This window comes from Erythrolamprus reginae, chromosome 2 (assembly GCF_031021105.1).
Source record: "Erythrolamprus reginae isolate rEryReg1 chromosome 2, rEryReg1.hap1, whole genome shotgun sequence".
NCBI lineage: Eukaryota > Metazoa > Chordata > Lepidosauria > Squamata > Dipsadidae > Erythrolamprus > Erythrolamprus reginae.
In genome coordinates, this window is record NC_091951.1 from 312,152,249 (window position 1) to 312,174,969 (window position 22,721).

At 41.2% G+C, this 22,721-nt stretch overlaps 2 protein-coding genes across 3 annotated transcripts in view; both read right to left on the reverse strand.

The window, feature by feature from the left end:
* The window catches only part of FAM151B (family with sequence similarity 151 member B), a 786,337-nt gene that overhangs the window by 543,052 nt on the left and 220,564 nt on the right, over positions 1 to 22,721 (reverse strand). The gene's annotated exons all lie outside the window — the stretch shown is intronic.
* RASGRF2 (Ras protein specific guanine nucleotide releasing factor 2) overlaps positions 1 to 22,721 on the reverse strand; it is a 111,374-nt gene that overhangs the window by 64,221 nt on the left and 24,432 nt on the right. For both annotated transcript variants that reach the window (XM_070743085.1, XM_070743087.1), the window contains exons 2-7: positions 21,503 to 21,609; positions 7,482 to 7,629; positions 6,568 to 6,657; positions 3,134 to 3,387; positions 2,061 to 2,140; positions 1,286 to 1,479 (exon numbers count right to left, since the gene is read on the reverse strand). In XM_070743085.1, coding sequence (XP_070599186.1) covers positions 1,286 to 1,479; positions 2,061 to 2,140; positions 3,134 to 3,387; positions 6,568 to 6,657; positions 7,482 to 7,629; positions 21,503 to 21,609 — 873 coding nt within the window. The remainder of the gene's footprint in view (positions 1 to 1,285; positions 1,480 to 2,060; positions 2,141 to 3,133; positions 3,388 to 6,567; positions 6,658 to 7,481; positions 7,630 to 21,502; positions 21,610 to 22,721) is intronic.

The following is a 22,721-nucleotide window of genomic DNA, read 5'->3' on the forward strand; positions in this document are numbered from 1 at the left end:
TTAATTATAACATGATATGTTTTCCATCTTGGATCTCCTTATAATATCATACAATACAATACAATACAATACAATACAATACAATACAATATAAAAAAAATAGCATTTCCTATTTCAGAAATTAGTTGCAAATAATGGAGTCTGAAGGGGTCTTTGAGGCCACTGAATCCTCAGATAAGTACAGGAGTCTTCAGAGTTCCAAAAATTACTTAAAATAGCAATGCCAATTCAGTGAGAATAATATGAACATAGAGTACATCTGTTTCTGATGATAGCTAAATCTTAAATTGAATCAGTTTTTTTTTTCAAAAGTCATCCAAAGTGAAACAGATTAATCTTTAATCTTTGACCTGGCTTCAGATATGTGTACAGTATCAGGGCAGCTATTAAATCTCTAATAAGCTGCTTTAGGGGAGTTGATGCTTTCATTAACTATTGAGGGCAGCTGTCACATAGAAAAATAAAGGTTGCTTCTCTTAAATTGCTGGGGTGGGGGGAAGGAGGGGTATCCCCCAATGAAATTGTAGTGACAGGTTTTCTTGACAGGGATGAACTCCCTCCATCCCAGCTGTTTTCACCAAAATGAACCTTTATTTTTCTCCTCCTAAGTGATTATTTGACAGCTGTCACTGTTAGTCTTAAAGCCCGCGCTAGGACTTTGGCAGCAGATTTTTCATGAGCTAATAACAGTAGCTGCCATATAATTATTTGAAGTAGAATAATCTGTAGCTGCTGAAAGCTACAGCAAGTTCTAAATGCACGCTGCCATGGGCACAGTATATCAGCAGAAGTATTTCGAGAGCTTTTCACCCGACCAGGATGCTATTTGAGGACCAGTTTGCTTATTTCTTTTGTTTGAGACTAACAATCCTTTTTAACCAGAGTACCATGGTATCGACAGCATACTTAGCTGATACAGCTTTCATTCTCTAAGAGGATTGTGACTTTCATGCATACTTAGATGTGCTTGAGTTCCTGCAGTTTGATAGTGCCATTTGGGTATCCTCCCAAATATTTTAATTTTCACAGATGAAAACTGAGCATAATGTAAAAATACATCACTGCAAAATTATGACTGGGAAATAATAAATACTAATGTTCATGTAATATCTGACCAGTACAAAAGATATAAAATCTGTCTTGATTGACTAAAATAAAAAGACTTGTGCTATTGCAATTTTCTTCTGTTTAGCAAATCCAGGTTAGCCACTCTTTCTAACAATATCACTTTGGAAAGTTTTTTTAACAGCAAAAGTCATGAGGATGATAATAAAAATAAAATTACCTGAAACATAGGGTAAGTAAGGAATGTTTCAAGCATTCTGCCCTCACATGCAGTGTTGGACTCATATTGCTTTAAGAGTTTGTCAAAATCTCTATTCTGCTTGCAGTTTGCCAGCACCTGTAGGCTATACTGATGATTTCTAACAAATTCTTGATAAATATTCAGCATTGGTAGAAGAATATCAAATAAGTCAGCTACAAAGACAAAAAGATAGTTGATTTTTCAGTCATTCCGTTTCTTTATAGAAAGAAAAAATCTAAACCACATAAATTCTATGTGCAGCATCGTATAATTACAAATGTTAAAAAGGAAGGCATCTTTATTAAAATTACCCCTAATATTGTCACAATTTGACTGCTCAGTTCTTCTGAGAACATGAAGTGATCGATACAGTTTTATCTATATTAATAAATTTAACCTGAAGGCTCTTTGCAAGTACAGTATATCTCATGCTAGGACAGAACTTCAAATGATTTTTAAAAATCACATTTGTCTTATTTCTGCCTGTGATATAGTTATTTTTAAATACCAAATTTCTGACTGGAGGGGGGAAAAGCTATAAACTGTATCACAATAATGAAATTTAGCTTCCTAACATTGTTACTCTTTTTGGAACAAAGAACGCCCAGGTGGATATTTCAAGTCTCTAAATTTATCTAACAGGGCAAATAAAAAATAAAGCAATTGATTGTAAGAAACTAAAAAAATACCCTTAACGTTCAAATAAAAAATGTAATGATACTCTTTAAATACATAAACCAACACACAAAGTTACCTAAAATTAAGGTAGGCCAGTTTGCTATTCTTGCTTTTAATCCTTGATGAAATATTTCATGAAGGAACATTATAGTTTCACTGGAGAGAAATAAGAGTTGACAAAATAAAACAAAAAATTAAAAATCTCTGTGTAAAATGTATTATTTGAAATTATCAGCACATATCATGAAACAATTATTAAAACAGGCCACCTGAAAAAGCATTGCGACCTCGTGCAGTGAGTTAAAACTTTAAAAATAAATAAAACTACAGAGCAGCATTTTTCATAGTTTTGAAATAATAAACAATATTTTTATTTAATTATATTTATTTAAATAATTTATATAGACATTAACTCTGAGAAGTTTATAAAAGAAAAAAGATTAAATACATCAATCATAAACAGAATCAGCGAGAGTTTTAGTTTAGGCACAAAATGAGGATTATTATCAAGTAGCATCTGTAACTTTTAATAGTGGCAGGCAGAATATCCCCAAATTGGGTATTCTGTAAGTGGGAAGTGACAATTTTAGACCCACAAAATTCAATGTCAATTTGATCATATGAATGCTGCCAATACATGCATATCAGCTACACAAACATCCCAAACCTAAGTTATCTAAAGAGCTGAGAGCAAAACTAAAACACCTAGATTTGCTGGAGTGAGAAGCCCAACAGAAATACACCTTCTTGCACCTTCTATCATAACTAATATGATTGGCAAGGATATCAGAATGCATAGATGCACCAATTGACTTTGATTCAGCCATTTAGTATTACCTATCCACTAGTTTTATAATATCCAAGGCCATATGTTATTAAATTTAATTATAAAAATATCAACATAAATTCATTTTTCATATTGTCCCAAGGAAGCTACCACAATTCAGGGGTGGGAAAACTGGAATTCATCTAGTCTTCTCCTGCCACCAGAGGAAGGAAATGAGAGCTTTCAATTTTAAACTTCTAAAAATCAAATGCAATCATGTATTACACATTCAACAGATTTTTAATACTATAAATCAAAATAGATAGAAAACAATTTCATGCAATCATATTGGAATGAGTTTTTAAAAATGTGTCCAATAATACCTGTTGAGGAAGACGCTGCTAACATCATCATGACTAATAGGTGGTTTCTTTGAACTTGCAGCCATTCTTAAGGGCCTTAGAAAACAATTTACAAGGATATAAAGTTGATGCACATATTCAGATTCTGCCTCAACCATATTGAAAACTATCTGGTTTCTTTTTCGCATACTTTCTGCATGTGGAGAACAAATATAATCTTGGACGATTGTCTTCCATTTTCTTCTACACAACCAACCACGCATAAAACTTTGTACCTAAGGAGTGAATTTTTTTTAAAAAATCAATTTTTATTATGGTCACAGACCAGCATTAGAAATAAAAGCATTAAAAACAATAATAATAGTAAAAGAAATAAAGACAGATTATTATGCTGTGATTGGTAGTGGATTAACACTGGGCATTTAAAGTTTGTCTAATTTTATATAGAGTTTAACAGAATTTGGCCACTTTCAGAGAGACTACTTCATACTGATCTGATAAAAAAAACATTTTAATGGTCTTTGAAATGCATATAAATCCCATTCAAACAGATGTACTGATATATCAGTGTCTGAAAAAAGGAAAGCAAACATGCCTGCAGTTAGTAAATATAAAGTGGCAATTAGTCTTCTACTTCTTATTTTATAGCATGCCTAGAAAGACCAGAGTTTTTCTTATCGTAGAATATTTGGGATTGTAGTTTGGCTCAGAAAACAGAGTCTAGGCAGAGGAATTAGGACTCTTGGTTTGACATTCTCTTCACCAAACTAAATCAGCTAGCGGTACCTGAACACACTTGTAAGTGGATCACAAGCTTCCTAACAGACAGGAAGCAGCAGGTGAAGCTAGGAAAAATCACATCAGATACATGTACAATTAGCACAGGTGCCCCCCAAAGCTGTGTACTCTCGCCACTTCTCTTCTCTCTATACAGTAATGACTGCATCTCAAATGATCCATCTGTTAAACTACTGAAGCTTGCAGATGATACAACAGTGATCGGACTCATTTGAGACAATGATGAATCCGCATACAGATGGGAAGTTGAACAACTATCCTTGTGGTGTGACCAGAACAATCTAGAACTGAACACACTCAAAACCGTAGAAATGGTGGTAGACTTTAGGAGAAACCCTTCCACCCTTCCACCTCTCACAATACTAGACAACACAGTATCAACAGTAGAGACCTTCAAATTTCTAGGTTCAATCATATCTCAAGACCTAAAATGGTCACCTAACATCAAAAACATCATCAAAAAAGCACAACAAAGAATGTTCTTTCTGCACCAGCTCAGGAAGCTCAAACTGCCCAAGGAGCTGCTGATACAGTTCTACAGAGGAATCATTGAGTCTGTCATCTGCACCTCTATAACTGTCTGGTTTGGTGCTGCAACCCAACAGGACCGACACAGACTTTAGAGGATAATCAGAACTGCAGAAAAAACAATTGCTGCCAACCTGCCTTCCATTGAGGACCTGTATACTGCACGAGTCAAAAAGAGGGTGGGGAAAATATTTACTGACCCCTCACATCCTGGACACAAATTGTTTCAACTCCTACCCTCAAAATGTCACTACAGAGCACTGCACACCAAGACAACTAGACACAAGAACAGTTTTTTTCTGAACGCCATCACTCTACTAAACAAATAATTCCCTCAACACTGTCAGACTTTCCACTAAATCTGCACTTCTATTCTACTAGTTTTTCTCATCACTCCTATCACCCATTTCCTCCCATGTTGACTGTATGACTGTAACTTGTTGCTTATATCCTAAGATTTTTATTAATATTGCTTCTACGTTGCTTATTTGACCCCTATGACAATCATTAAGTGTTGTATCACATGATTCTTGACAAATGTATATTTTATTTTATGTACGCTGAGAGCATATGCACCAAGACAAATTCCTTGTGTGACCAATCACACTTGGCCAATTAAAAAAAATTCTATTCTATTCTATTTAAGTACAACAAAAATATATTTATGAGATTCACATCTGAATAACAGAACTAAATTCAGCAAATTCTTCACATTTGTTGTAGATTATATGTAATGGAACATGAGGAAAAGTGAACACAGAACTAATCCGAAACTTATTAAAACAACCATGCCTGCTTCTGCGGTAAAGATTCATCTATTTTAATGAGTTTATATGCATTTTAGAACACTTGAACATTCAATCCAACATTCTGCATAGGCTTCGACGTAATGTATTCTATGTCAGGCCAAAGCCATATTTTTATTAACATCTCACATTTAAAATCAACTAGAAAGGAAATATTAATAAATTGTGTTGATTTAAATGTAAATTAACTGTAGAGAAACTAATGTGGCATAACAGTTAAGTTGATTCAACATCCTAATGTTTAATTGTTGACTCTGGACAAGTCGTTCTCTGATGTCAGCTTACTTCCCAAGGATGTTGGACACTTTAGGAATAAAACGAGAATTGAATGGATTCATGCATACTACCTGAGTTCCCAGAGAATTGGCAAACCTTATGCCGTTATTCATGATTAAGTAGTTTTAAATAGTGAAACAGAGAGGTAGTGTATTTTCTATCTAATGCATGTGTCAAAATGCCAAAAATATATAACCCTAATGTAAAATGGAAATGGAAAAAAATTCTGCTAATAATAGGACATTGTTTTAAGTATCATTATCATCCCTAATTCTATGTTTATAGAGTACACTGGTCCCTCGATTTTCACAGCTTCGAACTTCGCAAAATGGCTATACCATGGTTTTTCAAAGATATTAATTAAAAAATACTTTGCGGGTTTTTTCCCTATACTACAGTTTTTCCCGCCCAATGACGTTATACATCATCGCCAAACTTTTGTCCACCTTTAATAAAAAAAATTTAAATAAACTTTAATAAATAAACATGGTGAATAATAATCTAAATGGTAGCTAAGAGAATGAGATATTGCAGTTTAGGGGTTTAAAGTGTTAAGAGAAGGCTTGTGATATTATTCATAGCCAAAAATAGTGTATTTACTTCCGCATCTCTACTTTGCGGAAATTCGACTTTTGCGGGTGGTCTCGGAACGCATCCCCCACGAAAATCGAGGGAACACTGTACTTCGATAACAATGCACTATAAACTTTTAAATTTCTCTTCCCTTTTTTCTTTTTTTCTCTTCTAGCTCCAGAATAGCAACTATTAAAGGCTTCCCCTTAAAAGATATTCATTTCAAACTTCATTTTTGTAGTGATACGTTACATTCAAAAGCTTAAAAATGAAATAGTTAGAAATTTTTTCTTTATAATTGTTTTCACATATTAAACCACATGAATCTTATTAACATTACTGTCTCTTTCACCAAACAGGTCATTAGCTGTTCTGGAACACTTACTAAATTCAAATTAAAATATATTTCATTTAATTGAAAGAAAAAAATAGGAATTGTTATCACTTCTCCATCTAAATGAAATGGAAAAGTACCTTTTTAATCTTTTTAATATCAGGATCTTCTTCTTCTTGGTTGCTTTGATATGGTCTCATTCGTTCTTTTGTTTTGTTGAGAGCTACAATCTAATAAAAACAACAAACAAAAATATAAAATCTTAAAAAGTTTTCAAAAGATTTCAGAATATCACATGAAATTTTGAAGATGTAATTTCAAACTCCTGGAATGAACTAACTAACTTACTTACTTATTTACTTGCTTAATTTTTGTCCTGTTTATGTAGTGTATATTGTGGTGGTGGCACTTTGAGATCTGTATGCAACAAAATCTCATTTTAATGCATGCTGATTCGTGTACATTTAAAGTGACAACAAAGTTACTTAAAGTCTAAGCGTGGTTTTATAAACTTTAAATTTCTGAAAAGGACTATATAAAATAACACTCAGGTAAGTAAAGGGATATCTTTTGTGTTCCATTAGCTGGCAAGATATAATATCCATAGTAGAATCTTTCAATTATATTATTCCCATGAGAATTATTTCAGGTTGATGCCACATAATATGCATTATACAAAACATATAGGGTCCAACACCTGTTTGATCTGAAAGACATACATTTTTTTCATTACTCGAATCTTAAAAATCAGGATTGTTATTAAAGCAAATTTCAGTTTTTTGTTTGCTTTTAGCTTGCCCAGGTTAGACTAATAAGCAAAGCAATCCATTGTAGAAAAAAGATAATCATTACAAATAACATTAAAAAAACAATATTACAAGAATAAAAATGATTAATAAACTTGACAAAATAGAAAGGTAATAAGGTTCATATTCAGAGATGTTACTCGTAGCCAAAATTTCATTATGGTTAATGAAACCTGCCAATGATTGAAAGGAAAGCCAGACTGCAAATCAGCAGTAGCAGCACGATAAGAATGAATTTTGAAATATACCTCTGATTTAAGCCTTTCAATTTCTGTGTCTTGATCTTCAAGTTGATGACGAAGCTGATTTGCTGAAATCTTTTCTGTCTCTACAATTTGAACTAGATGGATATATTTTTGCATCAATACTTCCCTCTCAATCAGGATATCTGAATAGCTATATGTTGAAAAAAATAATGAAAATGTTTATATTAGAAATTATGTAGGCAACATATTTAAGCAAAGTCTAAAATACTAGGTTTCATTATTCTTAGTACATAAATTATTAAGTGTATTCCCACACATTTTTATGTTTTACAACTTGTTCTGTCGGCGTGTCTCAACCGCCTGTAATTACAGGGTAATTAGTCCAGGAAGACACACACCACACGATAAAAGGAAAACCCAAAAGTTTTTATAAACAGAAAAATAGAAACAGCTCCTTTTTTAAATGTCAAATGGATTTTCTGGTACACACAAGGCACAGGTTAAATGCAGTCCAATTGCTCACCCAATAACTGGGAAATTGAGTCCAATTCTAAAGTCCAGAGAGTCCACACACACAATCCTGAACAGCAAAAACCACAATTTTGACGAAACAATGAATCAGATAAACTGCCATGAGGCTAAAACACCAGGCTGCACTTTTATCTGTAGCACTAATTACAGCAGCCCCACCCAACCGCAGGTAGCCTCATTTTCTCTTGTAATAATCCTTCAGTTGTTGTCTCCTTAGCATCACTCTAAGCATGCTTGGATGTGTTATTAATTCTTGTTCAGAATCCAGGGATGATACAGATGACTGATCTCCTCTGCCAAACTCCCCTCTTCCCTGTCACTCACGCTTCCTTGGTCAGAGGAGACTTCATCGGCAGATTCTACTGGGAGCAAAACAGGCCTGCGGCATGCGGATGTCTCCCCCACATCCACCTCCACATTCCTTGGAGCAGGAGCTGTGCCAGAGCTAACCACAACAGCAACGTATCGTATTTTTCAGAATATAGGACGCACCTTTTCCTCCCTAAAAGAGGCTAAAAATTTGGATGTGTCTTATATTCTGAATGCAGCTGTTTTCTTCAGCCCTAACTAACTTCTAACAATGTTCCCAGCTCTTAGTGGCTTGTAAACTCTTTCACTGTTACTCTCTGCAAAGAATGTTTTCCAAGCCCTAAGTCTGGGCAGACTTTTTTTCATTGCTCTACTTCCTCAGAATGTTTCTTTCCAGTGCTAAATATGTTCCCAGCTCTTTCTGGCTTGCAAGCTCTTTCATTGTTACTCTCTCTGAATAGGGTTTTTTTAAGCCCTAACCAGGGGATAAAATAATGTGCTGAAGCTGACCAGACTAAGGATGCTAGCCAGATGAATATCTAGTAGACAGATTTCTTTTCCTATTTTCCTCTCCAAAAACTATGGTGCCAATGTGTCTTATATCCCGAAAAATACAGTATGTATAAATCTGACCGAGAATATTTAAATATGCAGGGCTCAGAACAAAAGCTTTATTGGCAATATTGATGTTGAGATACTCTTATGTTTATCAGAATTGGATCAAAATTTATTCCATTAAGTGGTTTATGACCAGTAAGCTTCCTATTATTTTTTAATAAACTATAGGTACTCTACATACTCTCAGGCATTTTACATTGATTTCTCTGGTATAGAACCAATATTTAATTTGGGAATACATAAAAGAAAGAGTTTTTAATAAATTCATTATTACTTTCAATAAATATTACAACATAATATGCTATGGAATGCACGCTTTATTTAACTGATATTACACAACAGAAGTATCAAAGTTTCTGTTGTAAGACATTAGCTTTTTAAAAAACCTATTTTTCTTTGGTCATAGCAATTTGACCATATATTTGTCTCAAGATATAACGCTAAAGAGTGTAACCAGTATGAAAATGTTTTGTTTGAGTTTCAGACAAGAATGAATAGTTTTTTAAAAAAACTTGTAGCAATGAGTGATGCCACCTTCCAAAGAGGCATTTTATTCCCAATTCCTCCCATGTTTCCCTGAAAATAAAACCCTGTCTAGTATTTTTTTGAACCCTGAAATAAGCACTTGCACTTATTGCCATGAATTCAAAAACCTGTTTGGGCTTATTATCAAGTGATGTCTTCTTTTGGGTAAAACAGGGTATACAGTATTGCCTTTCGTAAGCTACTTAAAACCCACCTCTGCCGCCAGGCATGGGGGAATTGAGATTCCCTTTCCCCCTAGGCCTTTACAATTTTATGCATGGTATGTCTGTATGTATGTTTGGTTTTTTATATTAATGGGTTTTTAATCGTTTTTAGTATTGGATTATTATTGTACGCTGTTTTATGATTGCTGTTAGCCGCCCCAAGTCTTCGGAGAGGGGCGGCATATAAATCCAATAAATAAATAAATAAATAAATAAACAAACAAACAAACAAACAAACAAACAAACAAACAAATAAATAAATAAATAAATAAATAAATAAATAGACTGATCTGATAATAAAAGGTTTACTCCACCTCTTCTAGTTATAAAGTAGGTCTTCCGGTGTCATGCAGGAAATGCTTTATTTTGGTCTTGGAAAAGCAATAGCAGTCTTCTCAGGTCCTGAGACAATAGTTAAGCAAAATAACCTCTGTAGTTCTCTACAAGCAAGAAGCTACAGCCAAGATAGCCACAAAGAAAGTGGCAAGAGAAATTGGAGAAAGAAATACCAGGAAAAGGGTCTGGCAGCCTCTTAAAAAAAAAGTCATTCCGGGAAAGGGCAAACTTCAGATGAGAAGAAAAAGTGAACCAGCCAAGAAGAGTGCAATAAGTTTAGTGGCAGGTAGACCTATATTCTCCCCTTTTTTAGACACTGGGTGACAACATACACAATCTTCTGGCAATCAACTACAGAGGCAGACCAGAAAGAACAGCACTCAAATCACTAATTCTTTAACAAAAAACACACTTTTTGAGTCTCCTTCTACTCTGTCAGCTGAATATCAATGATATCTGAAGGATAAGATTTTTGAGCTCATGTAATCTAAAGGAGCCAGTTCCCTCTGCAATGAATGCTTTTAATAAAGCAGAATTACATGCACCCTTCCACTATGCTGGTATGAGATTTTTATAGGAAAGTAGCTGTTTTCACTGCAAGATGCCTATTCTGTGAAGCCTATTTATCCTGTCTATTCATAAGCAGAAAGTGAAGCCAATGGAGCAAAAGAAGGCTACAACTCTAACAGCCTTCAGCCTAAGCAACCTGGAAGGTCTCCTATTTTCTTTGGAAAAACAAGATTTTATTTTATTTATTTATTTTGTCCAATACACAATGAGGGTTTTAGTGGGTATATATATATATATACACACACATAGTAAAATACATGATGAAGGTTATAGAGGAGATACTCATAATAAAATATATCTATGAAAGAATAGAAAAGAAGATATAGGAATAGAACGTATCAATGAAAGAATAGAAGAAGAGATATAGGAATAGAAGAAAGGTATAGGAGATATAGGAGAGCAATAGGACAGGGGACGGAAGGCACTCTAGTGCACTTGTACTCGCCCCTTACTGACCTCTTAGGAATCTGGATAGGTCAACCGTAGATAATCTAAGGGTAAAGTGTTGGGGGTTTGGGGATGACACTAAGGAGTCCGGTAATGTGTTCCACGCTTCGACAACTCGGTTACTGAAGCCATATTTTTTACAGTCAATTTGGAGCGGTTAATATTAAGTTTAAATCTGTTGTGTGCTCTTGTGTTGTTGTGGTTGAAGCTGAAGCTGAAGTCGTCACCGACAGGCAGGACGTTGCAGCATATGATCTTGTTTAAGGCGTCTTAGTTCTAAACTTTCTAGACCCAGGATTGAAAGTCTAGTCTCATAGGGTATTCTATTTTGAGTGGAGGAGTAAAGGGCTCTTCTGGTGAAGTATATTTGGACATTTTCAAGGGTAGATAGAAGCCATATTCTATAGGGCTGCACCAGGAAAGAAATAATAACACTATGCACTTTGCATTATTATTATTATTATTATTATTATTATTATTATTATTATTATTATTTTAATTGGATTTGTATGCCGCCCCTCTCCGAAGACTCGGGGCAGCATGCATATTGTCATGGATGGGATACACCTAAATTCCAATCGCTGTGATTACAACAGTGCTTCTCAAATAGTGGGGCAGGCCCCCATAGGGAGGTACAGAGCGATGTGGGGAAATTCCCTCTGGGGAGGCACAGGGAGGCCTGTGACCTTGGGGAACATGCATGGTCCCTCTCGATCGATTCCCACAGATGGGGAGTGTTTTCCCAGTTGCATACTGCTCCAAGCCTGGAAGAGAAGACAGCCAGGCGGGGCAGCTGTATGGGTTCTTATTGTTCTCTATGGGCACCGCAGTAGCCATGAACATAAGCTGCCTTGGCCCCATGTCAAAAAGGGGTACTAACCATGGTAGCTATGCCTATCTAATTGAAAGCAGGCTCCACTGAGTTCAGTGTGATTTATTCTTAAGTAAGTGAGTAGAGCAACCTTTCCCAGGCAATAGTTTACTTATAATGAGTAAAATAATAAATAGTAACATTAAAATTCAATTGGGACCCAGATCGGAGAATTGGGGAGAGAGGTGCATGAAATAGGCGTTGATTGCTTACCTGAACGCCTCTTCTCGTACGGTGAGCGGGTACAGCAGTCACATGGGTTGCTCATGTCCAATCCGGTGGAACTGAGCCTAGTATTAAAAAAGCTTGCCGGATCCGCCCCTTCCCCAGAATTCGCGAATCCATAGACTAGGCTCAGTTGTGAAGCTCTGTAGTGTTCAACTCTCATTGTTAGAGGAAGAAAGATATAGAAAGGTAAAGAAGACACATACAAGGGCGGGAAGTGACTGCTGTACCCGCTCACCGTACGAGAAGAGGCGTTCAGGTAAGCAATCAACGCCTATTCTCCGTACTGAAGGAGCGGGTCCAGCAGTCACATGGGACATACCCAATAGATGGTCCCTAGGGAGGGATTAGCTTGCTATCGTGTGAGATAACGGATTGGAGTACCCTTCTGCCGAAGGCAGCGTCCACTGAAGCGTAAGAATCAATTTTGTAGTGCCTGATGAAGGAATTTGGCGAGGCCCAAGTGGCTGCTTTGCAGACCTCCTCCAACGGGGCTTGAGTTGCCCAAGCGGCCGAGGTGGCTGCGCTCCTGGTGGAATGCGCAGTGATGTTCCTTGGAACTGAGAGGGAGGCCGACTCATAGGCCTTAGATATAGTCCCTCTGATCCAACGGCCTATTACTGTTGAAGACACTTTGGCCCCCATGACTCTGGGATGATAGGCTACAAAAAGTGCTTCTGACCTCCGAAAGGGTCCTGTGCGTTGGATATATATTCTCAGCGCTCTGGTGAGATCGAGGGTGTGCCATCTAATTGCCAAGGGATGGTCTCGTTGGAGGCAGAAGGAAGGTAGGACAATATCCTGAGATCTGTGGAACATGGAACTGACCTTGGGTAAGAAGGTAGGGTCCAGTCGCAAGACTACCTTGTCCTGATGGAATTGACAAAGGTCCTGCCTGATTGAGAGAGCAGCCAGCTCCGAAATGCGCCGGGCAGAGGTAATAGCCACCAGGAAGGCTACCTTAAAGGATAGGTACCTGAGGGATGCCGATTTTAGGGGTTCGTATGGTGCCTGCGTGAGGGAATGGAGAACCCGTGGCAAATCCCAGGATGGATACCTGTGGACCTTGGAAGGTCTGAGGTTGGCTATGCCCTTGAGGAATTCCTGAACTTCAGGGAAGGATCGGAGAGGCTGTCTGCGGGGACCCCCTAGGACAGATGAAATGGCTGCCAGATGTCGCCGGAGGGTGCTGGTGGAGAGTCCTTTATGGAAGCCTTGCATAAGGAAGGAAATAATTCTGTGTATGGGGATGCACAGAGGGGAGAGACCTTCCTGTAGACACCACTGGTGAAACTTGGACCACGTGTGGTCGTAGATTCGATTGGTCGAGCCCCTCCTGGCCTTTAGGATGACCTCCACTGAATCGGGGTCATGACCACGCAGTTCTAAATCTCTCCTGATAACAGCCAGGCGGTGAGGTGGAACCACTCCGGGTCTGGATGGAAAGAGGCCCCCTGCCGCAGCATATCCCCCGAAACGGGGAGTCGCCAAGGGTCCTGGACGGACAGCTGTTGGAGATCCGCGAACCAGGGCCGGCGGGGCCAATGAGGGGCGATTAAGATTACTCGGGCCCTCTCGGTGAGGACCTTGTGAATCACGTCCGGGAGGATTGGAATTGGAGGAAATGCGTAGAGTAGGCCTGGAGGCCATGGACTCCGGAGGGCATTGATTGCTTCCGCTCCCGGGGATGGAAATCTGGAATAGAAGCGAGGGAGTTGGGCGTTCGCATTGGTCGCGAAGAGATCCAGGACTGGTAGGCCGAATCTGAGGGTGATTTGATGGAACAGGTCTTGATGGAGGTTCCACTCTCCTGGGTCTATCGTTGCTCGGGATAGCCAATCCGCCTGGACGTTGAGGCTCCCCGAGATGTGATCGGCTAGGAGCGACTGGAGATGTTTTTCCGCCCAAAGGCCCAACTTGAGGGCCTCCCTCATGAGAGCCTTGGATCTCGTGCCCCCCTGTCTGCAGATATGGCTTTTTGTGGCAATGTTGTCGGTGAGAATGAGAACGTGCCGGTTGGGAATGCGAGGAGAGAAATGCTTCAGAGCCAGGGAAACGGCTCTTAATTCTAGCCAATTGATTGGCCTGGAAGCTTCCTCCGGGGACCACGTGCCCTGGGCTATCATCCCCTGGGCGTGGGCGCCCCATCCCGATAGACTGGCATCTGTGGTGATGACAAATTGATCCGGGCACCTGAACGGGGATCCTCTGTCCATGGCTGGAGACTTCCACCACTTGAAGGATCTGCGAACACTCAGTGGGATGACAATGCGTCGATTTGAGTTGCTGTGCCCCGATCTCTGAAAAGGCAACAGTAGCCACTGGAGTTCCCTAGCATGAAGGCGAGCCCAGGGAATGATGCCTATACATGACACCATCTTCCCCAAAAGGGAAGATAGAGTAACTATGGATACTGAAGGATTAGATAAAATGTTAGAAATTAACTCCACTATACTGAGTTTTCTCTCGGGAGAGAGAAAAACCTGGGAGGATTTTGAATCAATAATGGATCCCAGGTGAGAAATGGAAGTGGATGGTTGGAGGTGACTTTTATCAAAGTTGATGGAAAATCCATGGTCCTGAAGGACTGACATGGTGACAGAAAGGTCTGTTTTCACTCTCTCTAGGGAGTTCCCATGAATTAAAATATCATCAAGATAACATAAAATGTGGATGGGAGACGCCCGGATATAGGCCGCCAGGGACCCCAAGAGCTTTGTAAAGACCCGAGGGGCCGAGGAAAGGCCAAATGGCATCGCCCTATACTGGAAATGCCTGCCTTGAAAGGAAAAACGTAAATATTTTCTGTGGCATTTGGCTATAGGAATGTGAAGGTAAGCTTCAGTGAGGTCTAGGGAGACCATGAAATCTCCCGAGTGAATGGCGGCCAAAATAGAAGACAAGGAGTGCATCTTAAACTTCCTATATTTGATGAATAGGTTTAGTTTCTTTAAATCCAAAATGGCTCTCCAACCTCCGGAGGACTTTGGAACCATAAAGAGGATGGAGTAAAAACCTAAGCCCTTCTGACTAGAAGGGACCGGTTGAATGGCTCTGATGGACAAAAGATGAGAAATGGCCTCCTCCATACGGTTACAATCTGAGGATGACCTGGGAGAAGGGCAGGAAATAAAACGTTTTGGGGGAGGAGAAATAAATTCTAAAAGAAGGCCTGTTTGAACAGTGTCAATGACCCAAGGGTCCTTGGAGGTGAGACGCCAACTTGAGGCGAAATGAGCTAGGCGACCCCCTATGGGAATGGAGGTAAGATTACCATCTAGGTTTTTTTGAAGCCCTGTTAGAGGAAGTTCCCCTTTGGAAACGAAACCCTCTACCCCTGGAGTTCCTACCTTGGGAACGAAAGCGGGGGGAATACTGACCTGGAGATCTCTGATAGGAAGCCGCTTGATCTTGCTGGCGCCCTGGGCGACGAAAGGACTGCGTTTTGGTAACCTTTTTGGTGGTTGGACCCAAAACCTTCTTCTTGTCCGTGGTCTCCGTGAGGAGTGGATCGAGAAGATCACCGAAGAGAAGGTCGCGCTTTAAGGGGCCCTGGGATAACTGCCACTTTTGGCGAACTCCCGCTTGCCAAGGGCGAATCCATAGGAGTCTTCTTGCCGTTGTAGAGGCTGCAATTGACTTAGCAGAAAATCTAGTAGATTGCAAGGTGGCGTCAGCCACGTACTGGGCAGCTGCAAAGACCTTGTTGAAGTCTTGTTGACCTCTCAAGTCATCGGGAGGAATGTGCTGTTGAAGTTGGCGAAGCCACAGCAGCATGGCTCTGGAGAAGAAGGAGGCCGCTGCCGAACTTTTAATGGCCCAGGAATCAGCGGTGAATCCTCTTTTGAGCATTTGCTCGATGCGCTTGTCCTCTGGGCGGAGGACTTCCTCCGCCTCGCCTGGCACAGCCGCTGCCGAGTGAAGAATCTTGACAGGTTCATCTGGTTTGGGAAAGGATAGAAGCTCTTCATAGGAAGAGGAAAGTTTATACAACTTTCTGTCCTTGGTGGAGGGATTAAGGCCAGAGGCTGGAAAATCCCACTGTTTGAGTAAGGCATCTTTAAACAATTTAGGCATAGGAATTACCTCGTTATCCTCCTGTTCCTCTGTGAAGTAAGGTAAATTCTCCTCCGGGGGATCAGTGGAAGTGGAGGCTTGTTTCTCCTGGGCCGCTAATCCCGTAGAAATTCTAGCTTTGAGGAGGAGAGATTTGAATAGTTGAGAAGGAAAAATAGTAATTGGAGGAGGGACTTTTATTTGGGATTCCTCATCCTCTGATAAGCCCTGAAAAGGGTCTTCATCCTCCTCTACATCCTCATATTCATCCTGGGAGGATTCTGAATCATCCTGAATAGGAGCTCTGACCGCTGGGGAAGAACCCAAGGGGCGGGAGGAACGAGAAGGAGGGAGAGGTAAAGGAAGCTCATTGATGGAGGAGAGTTTGGCATCAATGGCTTTGGACAACACAGCAAAAATAGATTGGAACTCAGGAGGTAAACTGGAAATATCAGCAGAAATGGCAGAAGAATCCCTAAAGGCCTGGGAGGATCCTGGCTGGGGGGAATCTTCAATAATATCTGGTTCCTCTGGACCTATGCCCCATAGGTTAGGTTGGGGTCTGTCTAGGTTTGGCTCATCCAGAGATAACACAGGGACCCCAGAAGGAGGCAGACTAGAGGCCTCTGGTGGGTCTTGACTACTGATTACTTGGGCCTGCACTTTCAAACGTTTTGCTGATTTGTCATGGATTTTTTGTAGGGCTAGGTCCCTTCTCTTCTCGGCCCTGGTGACCTTGGTCGAGGGGCGGGCCCCTGGAGAAGAGGAGGAAGAGGCCTGGGGGATACTAGTAATCTCATCGCCTGTAGGCCTGGCCTCTCTGGGACCTTTAGTTGTGCCTCTCTTGGGAAAAGTAGCCATAGTCTGACAATTAACAGAAGACAAGGCTGAGCCAATAACTGAATTATAAGGAGAAGATTTCAAGGACTTCCCAAGAGGAATGGATCCTGCTTCGAGGCCTCGAAGCTGCTGAAACGTGAGGACAATCTGGGCAAACCCAGAGTTCGTGCCCCCAAATCCAGCGGGGCCAGCCTCCCTAAACTTTGTAATTAAGTAAACCAAGGCACTCTGGTTGGAGGCTTAGCCGGTGGAGAATTTAGCCTGGGACCCCCAAGGCCCGCTCCCGGATCCACGCGGTGGACTGAGGCCTACGCGGCTGGCAGAAGGCCAACACGAGAGGCCTAGATTTTTTAAAAAAGGGCGCGAAGGCCTTCGCGCCGAAAAGATCGCTCCGTAGAATTTCTTAAGGGAAAAGCGATCGACTAAGTCCAGGAGACTATAGAGGCGTCTCACTCCGCAGGAGGTATTTTATAAGCCCTTAAATATTTTATACAATAAATAAGCAATAATTCAATGGATAAATACTTGCACCAGGACCTCCAGGCCAAGGGATTAGAAGAATCCACAAGCGGCCGCAGGAATCGTAACCGGCAAAACCGCCGGGGGAAAACGAAACCGCAACTTCTCCCAAGGAAAAAAGCCGAGCCGCTTTTTTACTTTTTTTCTTTTAAACGGCTGGCGCAATTAGTGCAAGTAATTAAATAAAGACAATAAATCTTACTACTTTTTTGAAGGAAAGATCGAAGGGAAGGTGTTAGAATGTTGAACGAGCTATCACAATACAACCGCAGGATATGCGAACTGAGCGAATTCTGGGGAAGGGGCGGATCCGGCAAGCTTTTTTAATACTAGGCTCAGTTCCACCGGATTGGACATGAGCAACCCATGTGACTGCTGGACCCGCTCCTTCAGTACGGAGAATGTTTATTTCTTCCTAGATGGATGGGGAGGGCTAACAGAAAATAATTGAGAAGCACTGGATTACAATAACAAACAGAAGAATGTTCTTTTAATTTATACCATATGTTTTCTTTTGTTCCAAGAAAAATATACCTTTTGTAAAACTCACAAAGAAAAGCAATAAATTACAATAAGAAATGAGGATAATAATGGACTGTAGCCAGACATATAAGTCGGAGAGTTCAGAGAAATATTTTCAACCAAGGAGAGCCAGCGTTAAAAAGTTAACAAGATTTTCAAGTGGGTGATTGCTGAAAGTTTCACAGGAGAAAGTACAAGTGTGCTTTTTCTGGTCAATTCCTTTACTAAAAATGTAATGTTGAAATAAGATATATCCTCTCAAGATTCTCACACTGTCTCAAAAATCATAAATTCTGAAATTCAGCATTAGCAAATTCTTCATTGAATGTATAGACAGGTGAAATCCTAAAGGACTTTTAATGGCAGATAAAAATACACAAAATATCTACCATCAAATAAAAGTAAAAGAATTATTGTAAAATATATAGCAAAGCCAATCTACCAACACAACCAAATGACCTCCAGAAGGGTTCTGTTTCCAGCTGCTTCTCTGATATCCAGTGTTGAGATCCTCCTCTTAACTCCTTAGAAGGGGAACAAAGCAACTTCTTCCAGTTGCCACTGACACTAAAATCAAACTATAAGTAAGCATCTTCTTTAGAGAGCGTATTTTAATGTCATGGTGTTATCCAGCTCCATTTTCAGCAGTGATGGACTGCTCCAGCCCTTTGCCAGCAAAAACAGAGCTCGGGAGGGCCTCACCCAGCCCACCCAAGCTCTGTTTTTGGCTGCAACTGCCTCCTGCAGCCCTCTGCCAGAAAAAAAAGGAGTGTGTGCCCTCCCCCCAAAGATCCTTTTTCACTGACAGAGGCACCACAGGCTGATCCTTAGCTGTTTATAAAGCATCCCTGTGGGTCATATCGAAGCACCCATAGGCCGTATCCAACCCGTGGGCCTTGAGTTTGACACTCTTGCCTTAGGGCATTCATTTTATCCTTTCTCAATGAGAAGACTCACCTATAAAGAGTGAGAAATTATTGGTATATTTTAAGGGGCAGAAAATTCCAGGGGCACTAGAGGGGAACTACAAAGTTAATTCTGCAAGGCCCATTAATTGTCTTCTCTTGCTTTATATGTTTATTTGTTTTATTTTCCATACTTTTCACAGGAGTGGCTCAACACCATTTAAAAAATGGTCTACAAAGGTGAGTTCGTCAATGGCTCTTCATGTTACTTTATTGTTACAATATAAAAGTGACAAGCTGCTCGACCTATTTCAGAAGATATGACTACCCATACAGACAAAATAGAAGAATCATGCTGGATTAATACTACAGACCTGTGTATCAAGTATAGATACTTGATACTGTATATACAGACCTGTACAGTGGTCCCTCGACTTGCGCGTTCTCGATTAGCGCGAAACGCTGCAACGCGGTTTTTCAAAAAATATTATTTAAAAAAATAAAATATTAAAAAATAAATTTTTTTTTATTCTGTTCCCTGAATGGAGACCGCCGGCCGCTCAATCGGGCCGGCAGGGAACAGAATGGAGCCTTCCGCGGCGGGGCTGGTAAGGGGGGGAGCCGAGGGGGGAGCCGAGCCCAGCCCCGTGGCATTCGCTTTCCTCCCGCCGGCAGCCGACTGATCGTGGGCTCCTTCGCAACCTCGGAGAGCTTCCTGGTTTTCGTGAGCTTTCATGCCCCGGAAGCTCTCCGAGGTTGCGAAGGAGCCCACAATCAGTCTCGGCTGCGGGTGGGAGGAAGGCGAATCCCCCGTGGGCTCCGTTACATCTTCCGCTGCCAGCCAGGCCATGCTGGCGGCAGCGGAACAATCGCTGGCTGTCAACTTTTCTTTTTAAAACTGGGCAGGAGCTGACTTGCCTCCCCAGTGCTAAAAAGAAAAGTTGACAGCCAGCGCTACGACTGACGGAATGCTGAGCCTCCCGGTGGAAGGCTGCCGCTTGGCCGGGGAGGCTCGGCCGAAAGCGGCTGGAGCGGCAGAGCCGAGCACGCCTTCCGCCCGGGAAGTCCTGCCCCTTCATCCCCACCCCTCGCCCCCGTGGTCGGCGGGGATGAAAGGGCAGGACTCCCTGGGTGGAAGGCGTGCTCGGCTCTGCCGCTCCAGCCGCTTTCGGCTGAGCCTCCCCGGCCAAGCAGCCAGGGAAGTCGAGCCAGGCGTGGCGGCGGCAGCGCTGCTTCTCCGGTCGCCCGGTCCTCTCCTGCCTCCTGCGCCGATGTTCCCCGCTGCGACGGAAGGCAGTCGCTTGGCTAGGGAGGCTCGGCCGAAAGCGGCTGGAGCGGCAGAGCCGAGCACGCCTTCCACCCAGGGAGTCCTGCCCTTTCATCCCCGCCGACCACAGGGGCGAGGGGTGGGGATGAAGGGGCAGGACTTCCCGGGCGGAAGGCGTGCTCGGCTCTGCCGCTCCAGCCCCTTTCGGCCGAGCCTCCCTAGCCAAGCGACTGCCTTCCGTCGCAGCGGGGAACATCGGCGCAGGAGGCAGGAGAGGACCGGGCGACCGGAGAAGCAGCGCTGCCGCCGCCACGCCTGGCTCGACTTCCCTGGCTGCTTGGCCGGGGAGGCTCGGCCGAAAGGGGCTGGAGCGGCAGAGCCGAGCATGCCTTCCGCCCGGGAAGTCCTGCCCCTTCATCCCCACCCCTCGCCCCTGTGGCCGGCTCATCCAGGGGGGCGTGTGTGGACTGGCAAGCGGCAAGCGGGAAGACCAAGGGAAGGTTCCTTCAGCCGCCCAACACCTGATCCGCTCCGCAGCGCGGCAGCAGCGAGGAGCCGAAGATGGGGTTTCCCCTTTGCCTTTACCCCATCTTCGGCTCCTCGCTGCTTCCGCGCTGCGGAGCAGATCAGCTGTTGGGCGGCTGAAGGAATCTTCCCTTGGTCTTCCCCGCCGCCCACACACAAACTCCACCATCTGCGCATGTGCGGCCATGAAAAAAATGGCGCACATGCGCAGATGGTGGTTTTACTTCCGCATCCAATATAACGCGGAAATCGGTTAGCGCGGGAGGTCTTGGAACGTAACCCCCGCGCTAACCGAGAGATCACTGTATATCAAGTATAGATATAGATACTGCGGAGAGGGGCGGCATACAAATCAAATCAAATAAAAAATTAAAAAAATAAAAACAAATAAAAACAAATAAAAACAAATAAAACAAATAAAACAAATAAACAAATAAACAAATACACAAATATACAAATACACAAATACACAAATAAACAAATAAACAAATAAACAAATAAACAAATAAATAGTGAGCAAGTTTGACAAAACAAGGTAAAGATCCAATAAATAAATAAAGAGAGCATCGGAAAGTTATGAATGAAGTAGAAATAAAAATTTTGAAAAATATTGGCCTGAACTTTTCTTTTTCTGCATTGTAAGAGAAAGAGGCACAGAAGGAGCTGGCAATACTGAAGAAATCCCCAAACGGGGGGAGAAAAGGAAAGAAGGAAGAAAGACATTGTCCCTTAGCCAAACCAAATTAGTAGTAGCTAGTGTTGGAATTTCATACCTGGCTTGCTGAACAGCCTCCACCCACTCTTCTCCATCGGCTTCTTCCTCACAACGGAGCTCAAGCGGCTTCTGCCCTTCATGGCCAAAGAGGACTGTGAAATAATACTGTAAATAGTTTTAAAAATGTTTAAATGTAGCAATGTAATGTCAATATAATAATGCATTAAATGTAAATGGTACAATCCGTACATACAATGAACCCCTGCTTTATCACAATTCATAGAGCTTTCTCTTGGTGAAAAAGATTTCTGAAATGAACAGATCTTCTATTCCGAAAAGGAATTTGGCTTCAGAAATACAGTACATCTCAAGTTTGTAGAACACTCTCCCTGTATCTGTTCTAAACACATTATGTTGCCGTTCTTAGGCTCCAGCAATGAAATTACCACAATGTTGCAGTCACCTATATATCATCATCAGAAAAGGTTTTTTAAACTAAACCAACTTTGGAATTTCAGCAGGCTAGCATTGTGGCTAAGCTAGTTTGTACCTCCTGACTCCTTTTATTACTGAACATACTTTGAGCCACTCCTCAGGCTTGTTATATCACTTGAATAAATGAGAGAGAGAAATAATCATTAATGGCTTACTCTGGAAAACTTGATATATTATTTGATATACCATATTATTTGCAGTTGTATAGTTTGTTGTGTAAATCTGTGTGAAACCAGATCCACACATGGAGTTCAATTAACTACTTCATTGCTGATGCCTTTTTCACAGGAATCTTTCCAGACTGTTAATTTGCTACTGGGCCAGATTTGATAAGGTTCAATGGCATTCGAGGGTGGAGGTAGGGGAAGTTTCAGATTTTGCCTTCTTGCATCTACATAACAATTACAGACTAATTCCACCATGACTTCTCCCCCCAGTTTGGCCAGTCTCTTTCTGACAGTCACCTATATATATCTCAAAATAAAGCAAAGGTGCAAATGCCTTCTCAATTGCTTTTTGATGTGAAGTAAACTTTATACTGTACTGGAAAATTGTATATGCAGATGTTTCAACATAAATATTTTAGTTATTTGTATGCAATTGCAAAATCACACAAAGGACTTAACTGAAAGTCTCCTGAGTAATAATCTAAACAGCAGAGGATTGATTTTTTAAAAATGGTCCATAACTACAAATATAATTTCTAAGCAAATGTAACAACCTAGCTTTTTTAAAACTATTATTGTACCTTTGTTCCTGTTATTTCCCATGTTAAAATTCTT